The following is a 19339-nucleotide window of genomic DNA, read 5'->3' on the forward strand; positions in this document are numbered from 1 at the left end:
GAGTTTAGGAGTTGGGATGTAATGTTAAAATTGTACAAGGCATTGGTGAGGCCAAATTTGGAGTATTGTGTACAGTTCTGGTCACCGAATTATAGGAAAGATGTCAACAAAATAGAGAGAGTACAGAGGAGATTTACTAGAATGTTACCAGGGTTTCAGCACCTAAGTTACAAAGAAAGGTTGAACAAGTTAGATCTTTATTCTTTAGAGCATAGAAGGTTGAGGGGGGACTTGATGGAGGTATTTAAAATTATGAGGGGGATAAATAGAGTTGACGTGGATAGGTTTTTCCCATTGAGAGTAGGGGAGATTCAAACAACAGGACATGAGTTGAGAGTTAAGGGGCAAAAGTTTAGGGGTAACACGAGGGGGAACTTCTTTACTCAGAGACTGGTAGCTGTGTGGAATGAGCTTCCAGTAGAAGTGGTAGAGGCAGGTTTGATTTTGTCATTTAAAAAAAAATTGGATAGGTATTTGGACAGGAAAGGAATGGGGGGGTTATGGGCTGAGTGCAGGTAGGTGGGACTAGGTGAGAGAAGCGTTCGGCACAGACTAGAAGGGGCAAGATGGCCTGTTTCCATGCTGTAATTGCTACATAGTTATATGATTATAATAGAGGAATATACTTGAAGAACAGCAACCACCCACTTAAAGAATCTTTCACAGTTTCAATGGGAGGTGATAGTCAGGTGAGTATTTTTTTTAACAGGAAGAAGAAATCAATATTCATGCCATTAGGTTGGAGCAATATAAGGTACTTCTCATCTGTCCTGAAGGTGGCCTCATTTTAGCAAAAGAGAAGGCCATTGACAAACACGTCCGAACAGGAATGGGAATAAGAGTTAAAATATTTGGCCACCAGGAAGTTCCTCTTCTGGCGGATGCAACAGAGGTGTTCAATGAAGTGGTCCCCCAGTTTACAATGGGTGTCGCCAATGTAGAGGAAGCCGCATCGAGGGCATTGGATACAGTGGACTACACCAACAGATTCACAGGTGAAGTGTTGCCTCACTTTGAAGGACTGTTTGGGATGAGAGAGGAGATGAATGGGCAGGGATAGCTTGCAGGGATAAGTGATGTGAGGAAGTTTAGTGGGGAGGGATGAATAGATGGGAGAATCATGGAGTGATTCCTCCAGAATGCGGAGAGTTGTGGGGGGTGGGGAGTGAGGTAAAGATGTATTCTTAACTGTTCGAATTGGCTATTGTTCTCTTTATCATAAATATCTTTCCTCATGGACTTGACAGGTAATGTACTGAAATGTTTTCAGGGACTAAGACAAAATCTTGATTGGGAGCTCTTGTAATCCATCAGAAATCCTTAATTATAATTAATGATAGTTCCACTCACCCTTTGCCATGTTGAATTGTGTTTGTGGTAGAGAGCAGAGAAACACAATGGAATTGTTAATTACCCCTTTAGTGACCTGATGGAGTGGAGGGACCAAGGATAATGAAAATGAGATTGTGGCAGGTATATCAGTTTTCTTTGAAGCAATGGGGAGAGATAGTCTTTTCTACCTCACCGAGCTTTCCCAGTTCATTATTGGGAATGTATCCGGAGACAAATCATGAAATTCCAGTTTGCAGTGGGGCTGCCATTTTCTTGCTCCTGAAAGGAAAAACTACCATGGAACCTCTGGAAAAGGTAAAAACGTTTAGAATGAACATCTGACTCTGATTCTGAATGGTAACAGTTTTATTAGTTTTAGTTCACTACAAACAATTGAGACATTGATTGAATATTATTTGATCATGATACACATATGGCATTATGCCTGCACTATCAATAATGCCTGTGCATGAATTGCATATGCTCATGTAACCTGTTCTTTGGACATTCATCAATGTGGAGTGTGATGGCGTGTTTTATATGTTCCAGTTTCAGAGTTAATTTATTATCAAAGTACATATATTTCATCATTTACCAGCTAAGATCCATTTTCTTGCGTACATACTCAGTAAATCCAAGAAACATAATAGAATATGTGAAAGTCTATACCCAACAGGATGGACAACCAATGTGCAAAAGACAACAAACTGCAGATACAAAAGAAAATAAGGGAAAAAACAATAAATAAGCAATCAGTATTGAAAACGTGAGATGAAGAGCCCTTGAAAGTGAGTCCATAGGTTGTGGAAACAGTTCAGTGAAGGGCTGAGTGAAGTTATCCCCACTGATTCAAGAGCCTAATGGATGAGGGCTAGTAACTATTCCTGAACCTGAGGCCCCTGTACCTTCTTCCTGATGGCCGCAGTGAGAAGAGAACATAGCCAAGGTCATGACAGTCTTTGATGATGGATGCTGCTTTCCTGTGACAGCACCCAATAAGGAAGTGTCAATGGTGGGGAGGGCTTTGCCCACAATGAACTGGGCTGTATCCACTACATTTTTTTGTAGGAATTTTCATTCACAAGCCTTAGTGTTTCCGTACCAGGCCATGATACAATCAGTCAATATGTATACTCCCCACCACACATCTATAGAAGTCTGTTAAAGTTTCAGATGTCATGCCGAATCTTTGCAAACTTCTAAGGAAGTAGAGGCTTTGTAATTGCACCCACATGCTGGGCCCAGGACAGATCCTCTAAAATGATAACACTGAGAAATTTAAAGTTGCTGACCTCTCTACCTCTGATCCCCTGATGAGGACTGGCTCATGGACCTCTGGTTTCTTCCTCCTGAGGTCAATTGTCAGCTCCTCGGTCTTGCTGACATTGAGTGAGGGGTTGTTGTTGTGGCACCACTCAGCCAGATCCCCCCATATGCTGACTTATCACCACCTTTAATTTGACCAATGACAGTGGCGTCATCAGCAAATTTATTAGAGCTGTGCTTAGCCTTACAGTCATAAGTATAAAGTGAGTAGGGCAGGGAGCTAAGTACACAGCCTTGTGGTGCACCTGTACTGATGGAGATTGCGGAGGAGATGCTGCCAATCCAAACTGACTGGAGTCTGCAGGTGAGGAAATTGAGGATCTAATTGCTCAAGAAGGTATTGAGGGCAAGGTCTTGAACACTTATTGATTAGATTTGAGGAGATAATAGTATTGAATACCAAGCTCTAGTCAATGAAGAGAATTCTGATGCATGCATATTTGCTGTCCAGATGTTCCAGGATTGAGTGAACAGCCAGTAAGATGGCATCTGCTGTGGACCTGTTGTGCGGTGGGCAAATTGGAGCAGTCCTGAGAAGCAACTTGGATCCGCTCCAATTTGCCCACTAGCACAACAGGTCCACAGCAGTTGATATGTTTTATCACTCAACTCTCAAAGCACTTCATCATCGTGTATGTAATTGATATTGGATGGTAGTCATTGAGGCAGATTACCATGTTCTTCTTAGTCACCGGTATAATTGAAGACTGCTTGAAGCAGGTGGTACCTCAGGTTGCTAAAGTGAGAGGTTAAAGATCTCAGTGAACTGTACAGGTCCTTAGTACTTGGTCAGGTATCCCATCTGAGTTGGATGCATTCCGTGGGTTAACCTGAAGGAAGCTCTCACATTGGCTTAGAGACGGAAATCACAAGGTCATCGGTGGCTGTGGGAGTTTGTGAAGGTTCCTCCATATTTTGACAGTTAAAGTGAGCATAGAAGGCATTGAGCTGATCTGGGAGCGAAGCCCTGTTGACACCTATGTTGCTTGATTTCACTTTATATGAGTTGATATTATTGAAGCCCTGTTTATGTTTATGTTAATGTTGCTGTTTAGTACATGTGAGTCATATTTATGAAGAGCTCCGTAGGTAATTAAGTTCTGTGTACTTTTTAACTGCCAACACCATGGACAAGTCCAGCTGGTGGCATAGTGGCATCAGCGCCAGCCTTCGGAGCAAAGACTCGAAGACTTGAATCCAGCCGGCTCAAAAACCTGGAGAGGGATGGGCTGCAGGTTTCAGCCCAAGACACACCGTATGATGAGCAATTACCAAAAAGATAGGTGCAAAAAGCTTGTCATGACAGCGCCCCAATGACTGACTCTCTGTCTCTCTCTCACACACACACACACACACACACACACACACACACACACACATCCTGTATCCCTTTGTGTATGGCATTTCTGCTGTGCAATATACACGTTTGTATATATCTGAATGTGGATAAGGTAATTGAAGTGAAATGTCCAAGTACATGAATTGTTTTTATGAATATATCCATTGATGAATCAGATTTAGAAATGGCTTTATATGAGGTGCAAAGGTCAGATGTGATGTATATGTTCCTAAGTGTATTTTTAGGATCTCCTTTGCACAGACACAGGTAGTTTTACATGGTAAAATATGTAACTATTTTAGCAACTGCAGAAGACATTTGTGTTGGGCTTTCCCTAATAGATTTAGCACAAACCAACACCTAAAACAGATTATGCTGTGTGTTTCCAAATCATGACAGTCACTACGCTTCAAAAATTTCTTAATTAACTGTAAAGCACTTTGGTTCATCCTGAGATGTGAAATATACTGAATAAATGCAACTGCTTTGTTTTTAAAGATGCAAATCGCTGTGAGCCTAATTCTTAATAACTTATGAAGCTTACTCTTAACTGCTACTTTTAACAAAACAAAATGTAAGTCCAAAGCAGTATCACTTTTCTGACTTTTCTTCTACGTCTGGAACCTCCACGGACAGTATTTGTTCTTCTAACCCATCATGTGGAGACATCTTGATCGTGACAGAGGAATCCATTGTTTCTGAAATAACCTCATCATCATCAACGTCCTCCGGCTTTTTTACCAAAACAGGTGACCGGCGATGAACAGGAGAGGGAGGAGGTTGTGGGATAGGCTAGACAGTGGGGAGAAAAGGGGTGCAAGAAAGAGAAAGAAAACAATGATATGACCAGCATAGATAATACGTTACCTATTTCTCATCTCCTATTCGGAGATCTAGTATTCTATTAGGGAATAAGACGGGGCCAATGACAGAAGTTGGTGTAAGAACACTTTGCATCTAGTGCTCATAATGACATTTGTTTCATTATGGAAAAGGACAGGTCTGGTCCTCGGGTTGAGACTCTAAATTGGAGAAAGGCCAATTCTGATGGTATCAGAATGGATCTGGGAAGAGTCAATTGGGCCAGTCTGTTTTCTGGCAAAGATCTACTTGGTAAGTAGGAGGCTTTCAAAAGTGAAATTTTGAGAGTATAGTGTTTATATGTCCCTGTCAGAATAAAAGGCAAGGATAACAGCTGTGGGGAACCTTGGGGCCATGGTTAAGAAAAATAAGGTGTATAGCAAGTATGGACAGGCAGGAACAATCAAGGTACTTGAGGATTTGATGCACCATCAATAACTCACACTGAGACGTAAGGCGAGATATCGGCTTTTATTGACTGGAAGAAGGAACCAGGAGTGAGTGTCCATCATACTATGTCCTGGAGACTGAGGCCGAGCGTCAGGCCTCAGATCGCCTTTATACAGGGGCCTGTGGGAGGAGCCACAGGAGCAGTCAGCAGGGGGCGTGTCCAGACAGGCACATAGTTCACCACAGGATTATAAGAAATCCAAGAGAATACTTAATAAGAAAATCAGGAAGGCTAAAAGAAGGCATGAGGTTACTCTAGTAGACAATGTGAAGGAGAATCCTAAGGGCTTCTACAGATATGCTGTATTAAGAGCAAAAGGATAACAAGGGACAATCAGAGTGGTAAGGATTGATCTCACAGGTGAGCAGCAGGGCACTGAGGAGTGTGAGGAATGGAGGGATCTGGGAATACAGGTCCATAATTCATTGAAAATGGCATCACAGATAGATAGGGGTGTAAAGAAGGCTTTTGGCACATTGATCTTCATAAATCAATGTACTGAGTACAGAAATTGGGATGTTATGTTTAAATTGTACAGGATGTTAGTGAGGCCTAATTTGGAGCACCATGTCCAGTTTTGGTCACCTACCTACAGGAAAGATATAAGTAAGATTGGAAGAGTGCAGAGAAAATTTACAAAGGTGTAGTGGTACTTGAGGACCTGAATTATAGGGAAAGGATGAGTAGGTTAGGACTTTATTCCGTAGAATGTAGAGGGGAGATGTGATAGAAGTATACAAAATTATGAGGGGAATAGATTAGGTAAATGTAAGCAGGCTTTTTCCACTGAGTTTGGGTGAAACTAGAACTTGAGGTCATAGGTTAAGGGTGAAAGCTGAAAAGTTTAAGGGGAACATGAGGAGGACTTCTTAACTCAGGGTGGTGAGAATGTGGAATGAGCTGCCAGTGCAAGTGGTGAATGCGGGGTTGATATCAGCATTTAAGAGATTTGGATAGGTACGTGGATAGGAGGGGTATGGAGGGCTATGGTCCAGGTGCAGGCCAATGGGACTAGGCAGATTAATGGACCGGCATGGACTCGATGGGCTAAAGGGCCTATTTCTGTGCTGTAGTGTTCTGTGACTATGAATCTAGACAAGCAAGTGCAACTGTTACAAGGGACATGTTTTCAAACAGGATATTTGGGCATGAAGTGCTTGACTGCGGCACACATTAAAATTGATAACCCTTTCCATTTTTCCTCCTGAACACTTACTTTCTTGAGAAATTTCATTGTTTTGTTTGTTTATGGATGCAGATCACACTTTACCTTAGTACAATGGAGGGCTATGTAGAAGGGAAGGGTTAGATTGGGTTAGAAAGGTTAAAAGGTCAGTACAACATTGTGGGCCAAAGGGCCTGTACTGTGTTGTAGTGTTCTATGTTCTATACACTCAAACTGGAAAATGCTGCATGGCTGGAAAGCAGAGCATATTAAGATATCCAACTTTAGGGAACTGGAGATCAGGTTTCTGTTTTTGCATAGAAAACTGAAGGCTGCCGTCATTGTTGCCGCTGGTTTTTGGGAGGAGCAGCATGTAAATGATTGCTGTTTGTAAGCGAATTGACAGGACGGGTGAGGTTTAAACTCAAAAATGCAAACAAACTAAAGACAGCTCAAAATGCAGAGTATTCATGCATACTCCAATTGACCAGCACATATGGAGTTGCAGCTAGAGACAGAAACAGATAACATTCCAGGTCAGTGTCCTTAACTATTGTATCTTTTTCTCTCTCTATAGATGGTGTCTGTCAACCAATTCTATCTGCAGTATCTCTGTTTCATTTCAGTTTTCCAGTATCTACAATAATTTGATTTTGAAAAATCCTGAATAATTTTTCAAATAGGGTCATTTTTGTATGTAAGCTTGACCTCTATTTTTCCTCACTAACTTACCACTCTTGCCTCTCATATTTCTGCTTTCTATATAATGCAAATCATATACTCAGAACATATCTGGATGAGATCAGCCCCCCAACAATATTCATGCGCTCAACACCATTCAGAACAAAGCTGACTGCTTCACTGGCAGCACATCCACCGTTCTAAACATTTGCTCCCTCCTCAGCCAGCTCACTGTAGCTGCTCTGTGCTGTGTGCATCTACAAAATGTTCTGCAGTTATCTGGCAAAGTCTACTTCAAAAGGATCTCTTAAGCCTGTGCCACCAAGGACAGTGAATGACTGGGAACATCACCAACAGCAGAGTGCCCCTCTGAGTCACACGCAATCCTTGTTTGAAAAATATATCACTGTTTCTTCATCTTTGTTGGTTCTAATCCTAAAACTTTCTGGACAATAACATTGTGAGAGTAGCTTAATTGTGCACCAGCACTTCAAGAAGGCCGATCACTAAGGGTTTTAAGTTAATCTATTTTGGTCTTCTGAAGTATGGTTAGATGCCACAAATGAATATATATATTTTTAATTCTCCTGGGTCCTTGATGATACAAGTTTGGACCATTTCCCTGATTGTTTTTCTAGTATTAGACAACAGATTTCGCCATAAGCCCTGCATCATTACAGAAAGTATGGGCTCAGAGAAGGCAGTATCTTCACTTGAAGGTCTGCAGGGTTAGAGAAGGTGGCACGTCATCACTTCTCAAAAGTAACCAGGGGTGGGCAATCAAACTGCTCCTGTCAGTCCTGCCCACGACATGAAAATGAATAAAGGAGTAACAGGGTTTCTTGGGATAGGGAGTAGGGTAAGCAATGGCCTTTGCTACAAATGAGTGACTGATGTGGGTCAAAAGCCATACCAGCCAAACTGACTGCAAAATGTAGCTTACCTCTCCCAAAGGGCACAGCTCACATTGTTACTATAACAATCCAACATCTTCTTAGTTACTGGTAGTTGTGCCAGCTTTTTGTTTACATCATTTTAAAACCTGAATTCCAGTTCTCATTCTATTTTGGTAGGATTAGAACTCATGGGCCCTGACTTACAGCAACATAAACATTACACTACCATATCAGGCAGGGTAATTTTTTCAGTTTTATTAGCAAGTTCCTCTCTGTTATTAGAATGCTCTCAGTGCTGACGCAAAGAAACACTTTACTCTAGTTTGTGTTTTTACTATATTTTTCATCAAGATGAAGTTTCTTTTTTTTGGAATGTGACATTGAATTTTGCAGTCCTAGAACTCCATTGTTTTCTTACTGGGGCTTGATACAGGGAGATCAAGACATTGCTACTACTGGGTGATGGGGTGGATAGATGGTATGGGTGAAACTGTTTACAGCTGTGGCATGAAACCAGGTTCATAATGAACTGGTTCATTATCACAGGCAGCAATTCATCAGGAGCCTATTTTGTATACTGATGGAGACCAGATTAATTCCCACTCTCTCAGTTTTGCTTGGACATAAACGATGGATAATAATCAGACAGCATTCTTCCATGGTGTTATTATAATCTTTGCGCTTCCGAAGGCATGTGTGTAGTTTGCTGCCAAATCCAGTAAAAGCAGACAATGCAAAATATGGCAAATGCTGGAAAGCAGGTTGAGTTAAATATCTGTCATCACAGGTTCTGCTGATGTGAACTCTAAAAGATCAATACAAATCTTTCCATTAGGAAATGCTGTTCAACTGTAGATGGAATCATAAAACAAACCTGGTTTGTTTGCCCAGATGACTTTCTTGGTAGGGAATCTTGGACAGTATTGAAAGCTAGGCAGATGTTTCCCAAGCTGACTACAACTAACTCAGCTTCAGGCAGAAATGTGTACAGGTATAGTCCATTACCAGCTGTACTTAAAACACTGGAGAGGCTTTGTCAATGGATTTTAAATGTCTTTTCACGTTCCTATATTCATCTTGTGTCAATGCTGTCAAACTGTTGTCAAGCTTACCCTAACAGTGATGGTCTGTTTAAGTTTCTGCCCTTTTTAAAAAAAAATATCTAATAGCAGTTCAAAGTATGAACATGTGTTTCTAGAAAATCGTCACGTAATCCTACCTGCATGCTGGCAGATTCCGTAAGTTTCTTCTTAATAAGAGAGAATGTTCCTTTGATTCCATACTTCCCTGCTACTGAGAGGGCTGCGAGAAATAATTTAGGAGTCTCAGGTCTGGGTGGGATGATGTGCTGGAATCCTTTTGGTTCTGGCTTTACTGCTTTTCCACCATCTTTAGAAAGAAGTTTTCTGCAAGTAAATTGCAAAAGTAGTTATTTGGTATCGTCTTATCAGTATAAACTCTAATCTAGCAAAAAGCAGCCAATACAAAGTTTATTTAGATTACAGACAAAGTGACTGTAGTAGCATTAACTAATAGTGCATCTAGGTGCAGGGATCAGATTCAGATCAGCATTCACTAGTCACATTACCCAGTTTGGGTCCAAAGTGTAGAGTAACTAATATTCTCCTGTGATACAACTTTACTGAGAGGCATTGTACAGATGAGCATTCATTAGTGATCTTATCCAGTTTAGGGGCACTGCATAGACCTGGATTCACTAAATTTGATATCTATCATAATTTGGTGTGAAATTAGCACGTAATTTGGTATCAATTGCTGTTTGCATTAAGTATTTCAAACCACTAATCTTTGCATCTAAGGGACATTTACAACCTCATTCATAAAGGTCATGTTTCTAATTCTTACACAATGCCTCCTGGTTAGACTCCCTTTCTACCTTAACAGTTACACTTAATATCTTGAAAACATCATTAAAATTCTCTCCTAAGGAATTCAACCCTAGTTTGTGTAATCTCTCACTGTAAATGTACTCTTGGGGTATTAATATTATTCTGACATCTGTCAAGGACAGTACATCATTCCTAAAGAAATCAGTGATGTTTGTTAGGCAGAGCCTACATTTTACAAAAGTATTCCTGTTCTAAGAGCAGATGAACACTTTTTAAATGTTTAGTTGATTTATTTGTAAATGATAGATTGTACTAATTGCCCAACCACAGATTTTCAGCTAGTTAATCTATAATTCTATTTTTCCTCTTTAGCAGTAGATTTGAAGCTAAATGCAAAAATACAACTGCAGATGTTGTGGATCAAAGAATACGTACACAACGCTGGAAGAACTCAGCAGGTCAGGTTTGAAGCTAGAGTAGGTCACATAATAATTTATGTCAGCTCTGCCACTTAATGAGGTCGTAGCTGATCTGATTATAATCCAACTCTGCATTCACCATGGCACGGTGACTAGTTGCAAGCTGCTCGCTACAGATCCACTCATTGCTTTTAGTCATTCTCTGTATGTCCTCAGCACACAAACTGATAATTCCTATTTTTGTAAGCGTTTTGTTTTACTTTTGTGTTTCCCCTTTTGTATCTGGTCCCTGAACAATTAAAGCTGGTTCTGGAGCACATTAAGTACTTTTCTGAACACCTCCTGATGATATACTGTACTGCCATTTTACCCACTAGCAGATTTGGCCAGTGTATTGTAGATAGATTGTCTCATTGGGTTAAATCCAGACTGAATTCAGTCTAGAACCTTAGCTATTTTGTTTTTCTCACCATCAAACATTGTTATACTCTATAACATTATAATTGCTTTTGAAATATATTCCAGATCTGTTACATTGTTAAGTGAATTGAGTTCACTGCAATATTTAATGTGGCCTGTTTCCTCAGTGAGAAACTTTGAAAACACACTCCTAAAACTCACTTCCTTTCTAGCATCAGGTTGCTAGCCAGAGCACATGGACATTAAAACTACCTATTTAAATACTTTTGCCCTTGTCACAGGCTTCATCTAACCTCTGGATTTCTAACATACCACTACTTTCATCTAACCTCTGGATTTCTAACATACCACTACTTCCATCAAAGAGCATGCACACATCTCTTAATAACATTGTGTTTAAAATGTATGCCTACAGCCAGCTGGCTGATCTCTCTTTCTGAGGAACACACACAAAATGCTGGTGGAACACAGCAGGCCAGGCAGCACCTATAGGAAGAAGTACAGTCGACGCTTCGGGTTGAGACCCTTCATCAGGACTAACAGAAAAAAGAGATAGTAGGAAATTTGAAAATGGGAGGGGGAGACCTGAAATGATAGGAGAAGACAGGAGGGGGAGGGATGAAACTAAGAGCTGGGAAGTTGATTGGCAAAAGAGATACAAAGCTAGAGAAGGGGGGAGTATCATAGGAAGGAAGGCCTTGGAAGAAAAAAGGGGGAGGGGGAGCACCAGAGGAAGATAGAGAACAGGCAAGGAGTTATTGTGAGAAGGAAAGACAGAGAGAGAGAGAGAGAGAGAGAGAGAGAGAGAGAGAGAGAGAAATATATATAAGAGCTAAGAGCTTCTACGGGTATATTAAGAGCAAAAGGACAGTAAGGGATAAAAGCAGTCCTCTTGAATATCAGAATGGTCAGCTATGTATGGAACCAAAATAAATGGGGGAGATCTTAAATGGTTTTCTTTGCATCTGTATTTACTAAGGAAACTGGCATGGAGTCTATGGAAATAAGGCAAACAGGTAGTGAGGTCATGGAACCTATACAGATTGAAGAGGAGGAGGTGCTTGCTGTCTTGAAGCAAATCAGAGTAGATAAATCCCAAGGACCTGACAAAGTATTGCCTTGGACCTTGAAGGAGACTAGTGTTGAAATTGCAGGGGTCCTGGCAGATATATTTAAAATGTCGGTATCTACGGGTGAGGTGCTGGAGGATTGGAGGATAGCTCATGTTGTTCCGTAGTTTAAAAATAAGTTCTAAAAGTAATCTGGGAAATTATAGGCTGGTAAATTTGACGTCAGTAGCATGTTATTATTGGAAGGAGTACTAAGAGATAGGATCTACAAGTATTTGGATAGATGAACTTATTAGGGAGAGTCAACATGGCTTTGTGGGTGGTATATCCACGGATGCTGGTGGGGTGGTAGGTGAGGACAGGAGGAACCCTATCCCTAGTGGGGTGGCGGGGGGATGGGTTGAGAGCAGATGTGCGTGAAATGGGAGAGATGCTTTTGAGGGCAGAGTTGATAGTGGAGGGAATTGAGAGAAGGGGATGGCATTTTTACAAGTAATAGGGTGGGAAGAGGAATACTCCAGGTAGCTGTGAGAGTCTGTGGGCTTATAGTAGACATCAGTAGATAAGCTGTCTCCAGAGATAGAGACAGAGGTCAAAGAAGGGGAGGAGGTGTTGGAAATGAACCAGGTAAATTTGAGGGCAGGGTGGAGGTTGGAGGCAAAGTTGATGAAGTCTCTCTGAGTGGTATGAACAGGATTTACATATACAAGTAAACTGCATTGGGATTTGGATTAGAATTTCACATGTGGGAATCAAAGATTACAGCAGTGAATGAAATCCTGCCATAATGGAAAATAAAATTGCAGATGTTGGAATTTGAAACAAAATTGGAAATGCTGGAAGAACTTAACCAGTTGAGCAGTCCAGTTCTTCTGTTTCTGGTTCAAGTTCAGCAGCAAGACCAGGGTTTCTACGTCCTCCCTAGAATGAGTTCCTTAACTTCAGCTGTATTATTGCCAGCAAGACTGCTGAAAATATTCAAATGACATGTAATTTCCTGACATTGGTGACATGATTGGCAGGCTAGCTTGTGGGTTCCCCACTTTACACGCCATCAAGAAAAGTCTAAGCTATTGGGACCAGGCCATTTTCTGGTAGAGGTGCACTCATAGGACTTTATTCCCTGGACCATTGGAAAATGAAGGGAGATTTGATAAAGATATACGAAATTATGAGGGAGTGAGATAGGGTAAATGCATGCAAGCTTTTCCACTGAGGTTGGTGAAAATAGAACTAGAGGTCATGAGTTGAGGGTGAAAGGCGAAATGTTTAAGGAGTACATGAGATCATAAGACTTTGGAGCAGAATTAGGCCATTTGGACCATCTGATCATAGAAGATCCATTTTCCTCTCATCCCCATTCTCCTGCCTTTCTCCCTTAACTTTGCATGCCCTGACTTATCAAAAATCTATCAACCTCCACTTTAAATACACTCAATGACCTGGCCTCCACAGCTAACTGTGGCAACAAATTCCACAGATTACCCACTTTCACCAAAGAAATTCCTCCTAATCTCTGTTCTAAACAAGGACATCCATGTATTTCAAGTTTGTGCCCTCTGGTCTTAGACTTCCACAATATAGTAAACGTCCTTTCCACATCCATTCTGTCCCGGCCTTTCAACATTCAACATGTTTGGATGAGATCTACCCTCATTCTTCTAAATTCCAGTGAGTGCTGACCTTGAGCCATCAAATGCTCCTCATATTCTTTCAATCCTGGAATTATTTTCATAAACTTCCTTTGAAACCTCTCCATTATTAGTATATCCTTTCTTGGATAAGGGGCCCAAAACTGCTCACAATACTCCGCGATGTCTCACCAATGCCTTAAAAAGCCTCAGCATTACACCCTTGAGTTTATATTCTAATCCTTTAAAAATTAATGCTAATATTGCATTTGCCTTCCTCACCAACAGTCAAGTTAAACTTTAGGGAATCCTGCATGAGAGCTCACAAGCACTGATGCACCTCTGATTTTTAAATTACTCCCTCCCGGCCCCCTCTGCTGTTTAGAAGTCTACCCTTTTATTCCTTCTACCAAAGTGCATGACCGTACATTTTTCAACATTGTATTCCATTTGTCACACCTTTCCCATTCTCTAAATCTGTCTAAGACCTTCTACAGCCTTCTTCCTTCTTCAACACCACCTGCTCCTCCACCTATCTTCATATCATCTGCAAACTTGGCCATAAAGCCAAGTAACATCTTGTCACCACCAGCCAATCACAAAAGGCTCACTTTAATCCCATTCTTTGCCTCCTGCCAATCAGCCAATGCTCTGTTCATCCTAGTATCTTTCCTGTAACACCATGCGTTCTTATCTTGCTAGCAGTTTCAGGTGTGGCACTTTGTCATAGGCCTTTTGAACATCCAGGTACACAACATCCACCAATTCTCCTTTGTCAAACTTGCTTGTTTTTACCTCAAAGAATTCCAACAGATTTGTCAGGCGAGATCATCCCTCAAGGAAACCATGCTGACTTCGGCCCAATTTATCATGTGCTTCCAAGTACCCTGAAACCACATCCTTAAAAATCGACTCTAACTTCTTCCCATCCATCGAGGTCAGACTAACTAGCTTAAAATTTTCTTTCTCTTGTCTCCCTCCCTTTTTGAAGAATGGAGTGCCATTTACAATTTTCCAGTCCTCTGGAACCATGCCAGAATCTAGTGATTCTTAAAAGATCATTACTATTAACCATATAACCATATAACAATTACAGCATAGAAACAGGCCATCTTGGCCCTTCTAGTCCATGCTGAACGCTTACTCTCACCTAATCCCACTGACCCACACTCAGCCCATAACCCTCCATTCCTTTCCTGTCCATATACCTATCCAATTTTGCTTTAAATGACAATACCAAACCTGCCTCTACCACTTCTACTGGAAGCTCATTCCACACAGCTACCACTCTGAGTAAAGAAATTCCCCCTCACATTACCGTTAAACTTTTGTCCCCTAAGATTAATGTGTCCACAATCTCTTCAGCTACCTCTTTCAGAACCCTCAGGTGTAGTCCATTGGGTCCAGGTGACTAATCTTCTTTCAAACCTTTCAACTTCCCAAGTACCAAGTGCACTCACTTCTGCGCCCTGACACTCTCAAACATCCAGCATACTGCTAGTATCTTCCACAGTGAAGACTGATGAAAAATACTTATTCAGTTTACCCGCCATGTCCTTGTCCCCCAATACTTTCCAGCAGTCCTTTTTGATATTATTGGCTAGCTTGCCTTCAGTTTTCATCTTTTCCTTCCTTATGGTTTTTAAAGTTACCTTTTGTTGGTTTTTAAAGGCTTCCCAATCCTCTAACTTACCACAAATTTTTGCTCTATTATATGCCCTCCCTTTCTCTTTATGTTTGCTTTGAATTCTCTCGTCATCCATTGTTGTATCATGCTGCCTTTAGAATATTTCCTCTTCTTTGGGATCTATCCATCCTGCATCATCTGCGTTAAACTCCAGCCATTGCTGTTTTCTGCCATCATCCCTGCTAGTGTCCCCTTCCAATCAACTTTGGCCAGTTCCTCTCTCATGACTCTGTAAAATATTAATACCTCTTACTTTAGCCTCTCCTTCTCAATTTGCAGTGTGAATTCTATCTTATTATGATCACTGGCTCATGTGGGTTCATTTACCTCAAGCTCCCTAATCAAATCCAGGAACTTCACTCAGAGTGCAAACAAGCTGTCAGTGGAAGTGTTGATTTCAACATTTATGAGAAGTTTGGATAAATATATAGATGTGAGGGTTATGGAGGTCTATGGACCAGATGCAGGTCGATCAGACTAGCTTGATTCTGTGCAGTAGTTTTCTTTGACTCTAGCAAACTGGCTGGTCACTTTCTGAGATGCCTGGGTGAGATTATCAGTACTAGAAGCTGCTGGTACTGTGGTGTGGATTAGAACCCCTTATGTAGAATTACATTTGATTGCTTAATTGCATCAATGACGTATCAAAGGAAGTATTCATATTACATGAATAAAAGTAATAATTATTAAAACCATTTGCACAGACTTAGCTTTCTTTCGGAGCAGTTTCTGAGAATCCGGATAATGGATGAGAATGTCATTCAAGTCTTTCTTGTCGAGGATGAAAAGATTTGCAAATCCATGAGCGACAACATTTGCAGTCCGCCGATTCCCGCCTCCCACTGACAGCAAACTATTGGATTAATGAAGGTGAGAGAGGAGGAAATCAGGTGGACAGGAAATTAAAATGTTCTAATTCTTCATCCTTTCGGCCTTGGATTGCTTTGTTAATTCAAGACATAGTAGCATAGATTTGATTCCTAGAATGTATGACACATTTATGTGAGGCCTCAGTGATGTTGGATCTCAGTTTAATTTCTGATCCTTAGGGTCAAGAATGGCAAGCAGTCTTAATTACAAGATTTCAGTTTTTCTTTAGAGTATGAACAAACATAGAAATGCTAAACCAACTAAATAAAGAGCTGAAAAACTAAGAGGGGAATTAATGCTAAGGAGTGTAAGACAAAGAAATAAAAGATGACACTTCTGAAAAAGCTATCACTTTTATAGATAAGGTAAAAGAAATTCCTTAGATAAGAATCAATAGGCTACATAATTAAAACAGTTTCATTCCGTGGATTAGTTATGTGCTAATCTCCAGCCCATGAAAAATCAGAAAGGTGATAAACCGTTAGTTTAGCTGTTGTACTGTTTTCTGTCAGTGCGTGTAAAAATTATACGAGTTTGTTAAAAAGTACAAATCTTATTAAAAGTGTTATTTTTAAAAAGACAGTGGTCTCTAACAGTGATTTTAGTCCACAAATAGTTGAGCTGTCCAGATAGGGATAGGTGATCCCTAGGCTCATTGATTGCTAAGCTCAATAACTGATTAGTGTTGATGGGTGACATGTAGTAGTTTGGCCTCACTGTCCCAGTCTTCGGAAATTGGACTGGCTGTTTATTCCTATATTTACCTTCTGTTTTCCAGCTAATATCCATTTGTAGCTGAATGGCACCCACTTGCGATCTGACAACTAATTGTGGTGGGCATCTGGCATGAAATATCCACAGGACCAAGGCTGGGTATAATAATTCCCTATAGATGAGCAACCTGCTCATTCTTGCTGTTTTGGGTGAGGATTCAGAGGGTATTTGTCAATTCCATCTGACCTGGTTTTTAAGATGATGCTTAACTATTCTGTCTCTGGAAAAATTAACAACTTGCTAATAGAAGTAACTTTATTTTCATTGGCTCTGCCCCGGATATAATTCCAGATTTTATTTAAATATATTTTTTCACCATTTGGTTAAGTCAAAGGAAAGTATAATTCTGAACTAGACTGAGAGAAGCACTTGGAGCTTCACCTGATCTCACCAAACACGGAGCCTGCTCGCAGAGTCACGAACACAGTCTTATCATCAGGGCCACCAACAACCTGGACCTCTCCAGCTTTAATGATGTACATTTCTCTCCCAATCTCTCCCTGAAACAAACAAACAGCTTCTATTCAGCAGTCAGCTTGGAATATTATCACAAAAAACTAGAGATAATTCTTCAAAAATATGAATATGTGTGCATATGAGTGTATATTACATGCATACACTCATATGTCTCACCCATTGATTTTGCTTTCCAATGCCAGTGTTCTCCTGATTTTAATCTATCAGTGGAGATTGAAATTGAGTGGCATATAATTAGGATTGGAGGTTCATCTGATATTCGATTAGAAACAACTCAATTAGTTCAAATTGATCCACTTCTATGTATAGACAGTGGAAAGGCTGGTTCTATTTAACATTCATGGCTTGACTATTCTACTACTTCCTGAACAGGTCAGTAATAAAATGTTTCCTATCAAAAGGAGGTCAGTGCATATAAACCAAAGCAAGAGATGGTTTTATCTCATTTTAAAGATTTCAGATGTAAATTACATTCCTAATTCATAATATTCTGAGATTAATGAAAGAAAAGTAAAATTTATTTAATCTTTAATACAGCATTTGAAATAAAGACACCTGTATAATTTTAAAGGCTAAAGTGAATCATTGTTGATTTTTCCATTTGAGGAAAGTCACGACATATGCAGCATGGTTGCACCTCTTCCACAGATTTCAATGGAAATACAATTGAAAGAAAAGTAAAAACAGCTGCTGGTTCTAATCCAAATTATAGCTAGTAAGTTTTTGGCTGTAGGGAGAATGGAAACACAGGAGAAGTCAGCTATGTGACTGAATTTGTAAAATTGACCATGTTTTGGCAACTCAGCTGGTTGATTACTCTCAGAGCTATTTGCCTTGTTCAGCAAAAGTTTGCTGGCTGAACCTTGGCTCAGTAGTAACACCCTTGACTCAGAGTCAGAAGATTATTGGTTCCCATGCCTGAGATTTGAGCGTAAGAGCTGTTTTTCTAAGGGAGTGTGATCCTGTCTAGGTGGGATTTTCACAGAAGATGTGAAATCATCTGCCTCAGATAAATACAACAGACCTTATTAAAAGAAGAGCAGGGGAGTTGGTGGCCATACTGAATTACATTACTCCAAATGTTAAAAGAATGAACTTGCGGAGAAGTTAAATAAACATGTGATGGAGAAAGAAACCAAGGGTGACACAGATTGACTGTGAGGAAGACCCAAAAGGGCATGGGAGTTAATCACAGATAGCACCGTGAACTCATTGGATCAAATGGCCTGTCAGAATGCCAGGTATCCAAAGGGAGTTTAGAGGTTACCTTCTTACAAACGTAGTCTCCAGGCAGATACACAACTGACTTGAGTCGCTTCAGCATGTCGTAAACCATCTGTCTGTCACAGCCCTGTACAGAAGTCAAACAAATGGAATGAAAATTGCACTTTTCAGTCCTTGCATAGTCATCTGTAACTTCACAAAGTGAAAGAAAGATTTATCAAAAGGAGATGTGTGAGACATCAAGATAAGGTTAGGGGAGATTTTATAGAGGAGTACAGAGCTATGGAGGGCTATTCACTTTATTTTTCCACTAACAGCCAGAAGACAGAAAATTAATGTGGTTGGAAATATAAGAAGAAATGGTGAGGAGAATTATCTTTTAACATAGTGCATTCCCACTTCTAATAATTACTATCTGAAAACATGCAGATTTTGTGGTAACACTTAAAAAGGGAACTGGATATTTGAAAAGTAAAATTTATAGGACTACTACCTATGGCAATGAGCAACCCCTATCAACCTCTCATGCTAATTGTTCTCCATAGGGTAATTCCTCATTCCCACCTATCATGAGAACACACAATAGGGATAGTTCATCATCTTCTCAATCTTTCATCCACTGCTAGTGCTTTTTGCAAACATTTTGTAATTTGTGTTTGTCTCACAGCCAGCCTCATACTGAGAAGTCATCACACTACCACTTACTTACAGACTTGTATTTAGGTCCCTAGTTATGAGAAAGAAATGATGAGGGAGGGTCAGGACTGAATATGAGTTGCCACCAATGGATGTGATAACTTCAGCCCAGGGAAACACTGATCTTTGCTGAGAAGCCTGAAGAGAGAAGACCATAAGGCACAGGAGCA

At 40.4% G+C, this 19339-nt stretch overlaps 1 protein-coding gene across 1 annotated transcript in view; it reads right to left on the reverse strand.

Annotated features, from left to right (window-relative positions):
* Positions 1-2762: 2762 nt before the first annotated feature.
* The window catches only part of LOC132407105 (cyclic nucleotide-gated cation channel beta-1-like), a 54447-nt gene continuing 37870 nt past the window's right edge, over positions 2763-19339 (reverse strand). The window contains exons 14-18 of the mRNA XM_059993399.1: positions 18517-18600; positions 17154-17272; positions 15835-15981; positions 9271-9457; positions 2763-4789 (exon numbers count right to left, since the gene is read on the reverse strand). Of these exons, the coding sequence (XP_059849382.1) occupies positions 4589-4789; positions 9271-9457; positions 15835-15981; positions 17154-17272; positions 18517-18600 (738 nt within the window). The 3' untranslated portion in view covers positions 2763-4588. The remainder of the gene's footprint in view (positions 4790-9270; positions 9458-15834; positions 15982-17153; positions 17273-18516; positions 18601-19339) is intronic.

This window comes from Hypanus sabinus, chromosome 17 (assembly GCF_030144855.1).
Source record: "Hypanus sabinus isolate sHypSab1 chromosome 17, sHypSab1.hap1, whole genome shotgun sequence".
In the NCBI taxonomy this organism is placed as follows: domain Eukaryota; kingdom Metazoa; phylum Chordata; class Chondrichthyes; order Myliobatiformes; family Dasyatidae; genus Hypanus; species Hypanus sabinus.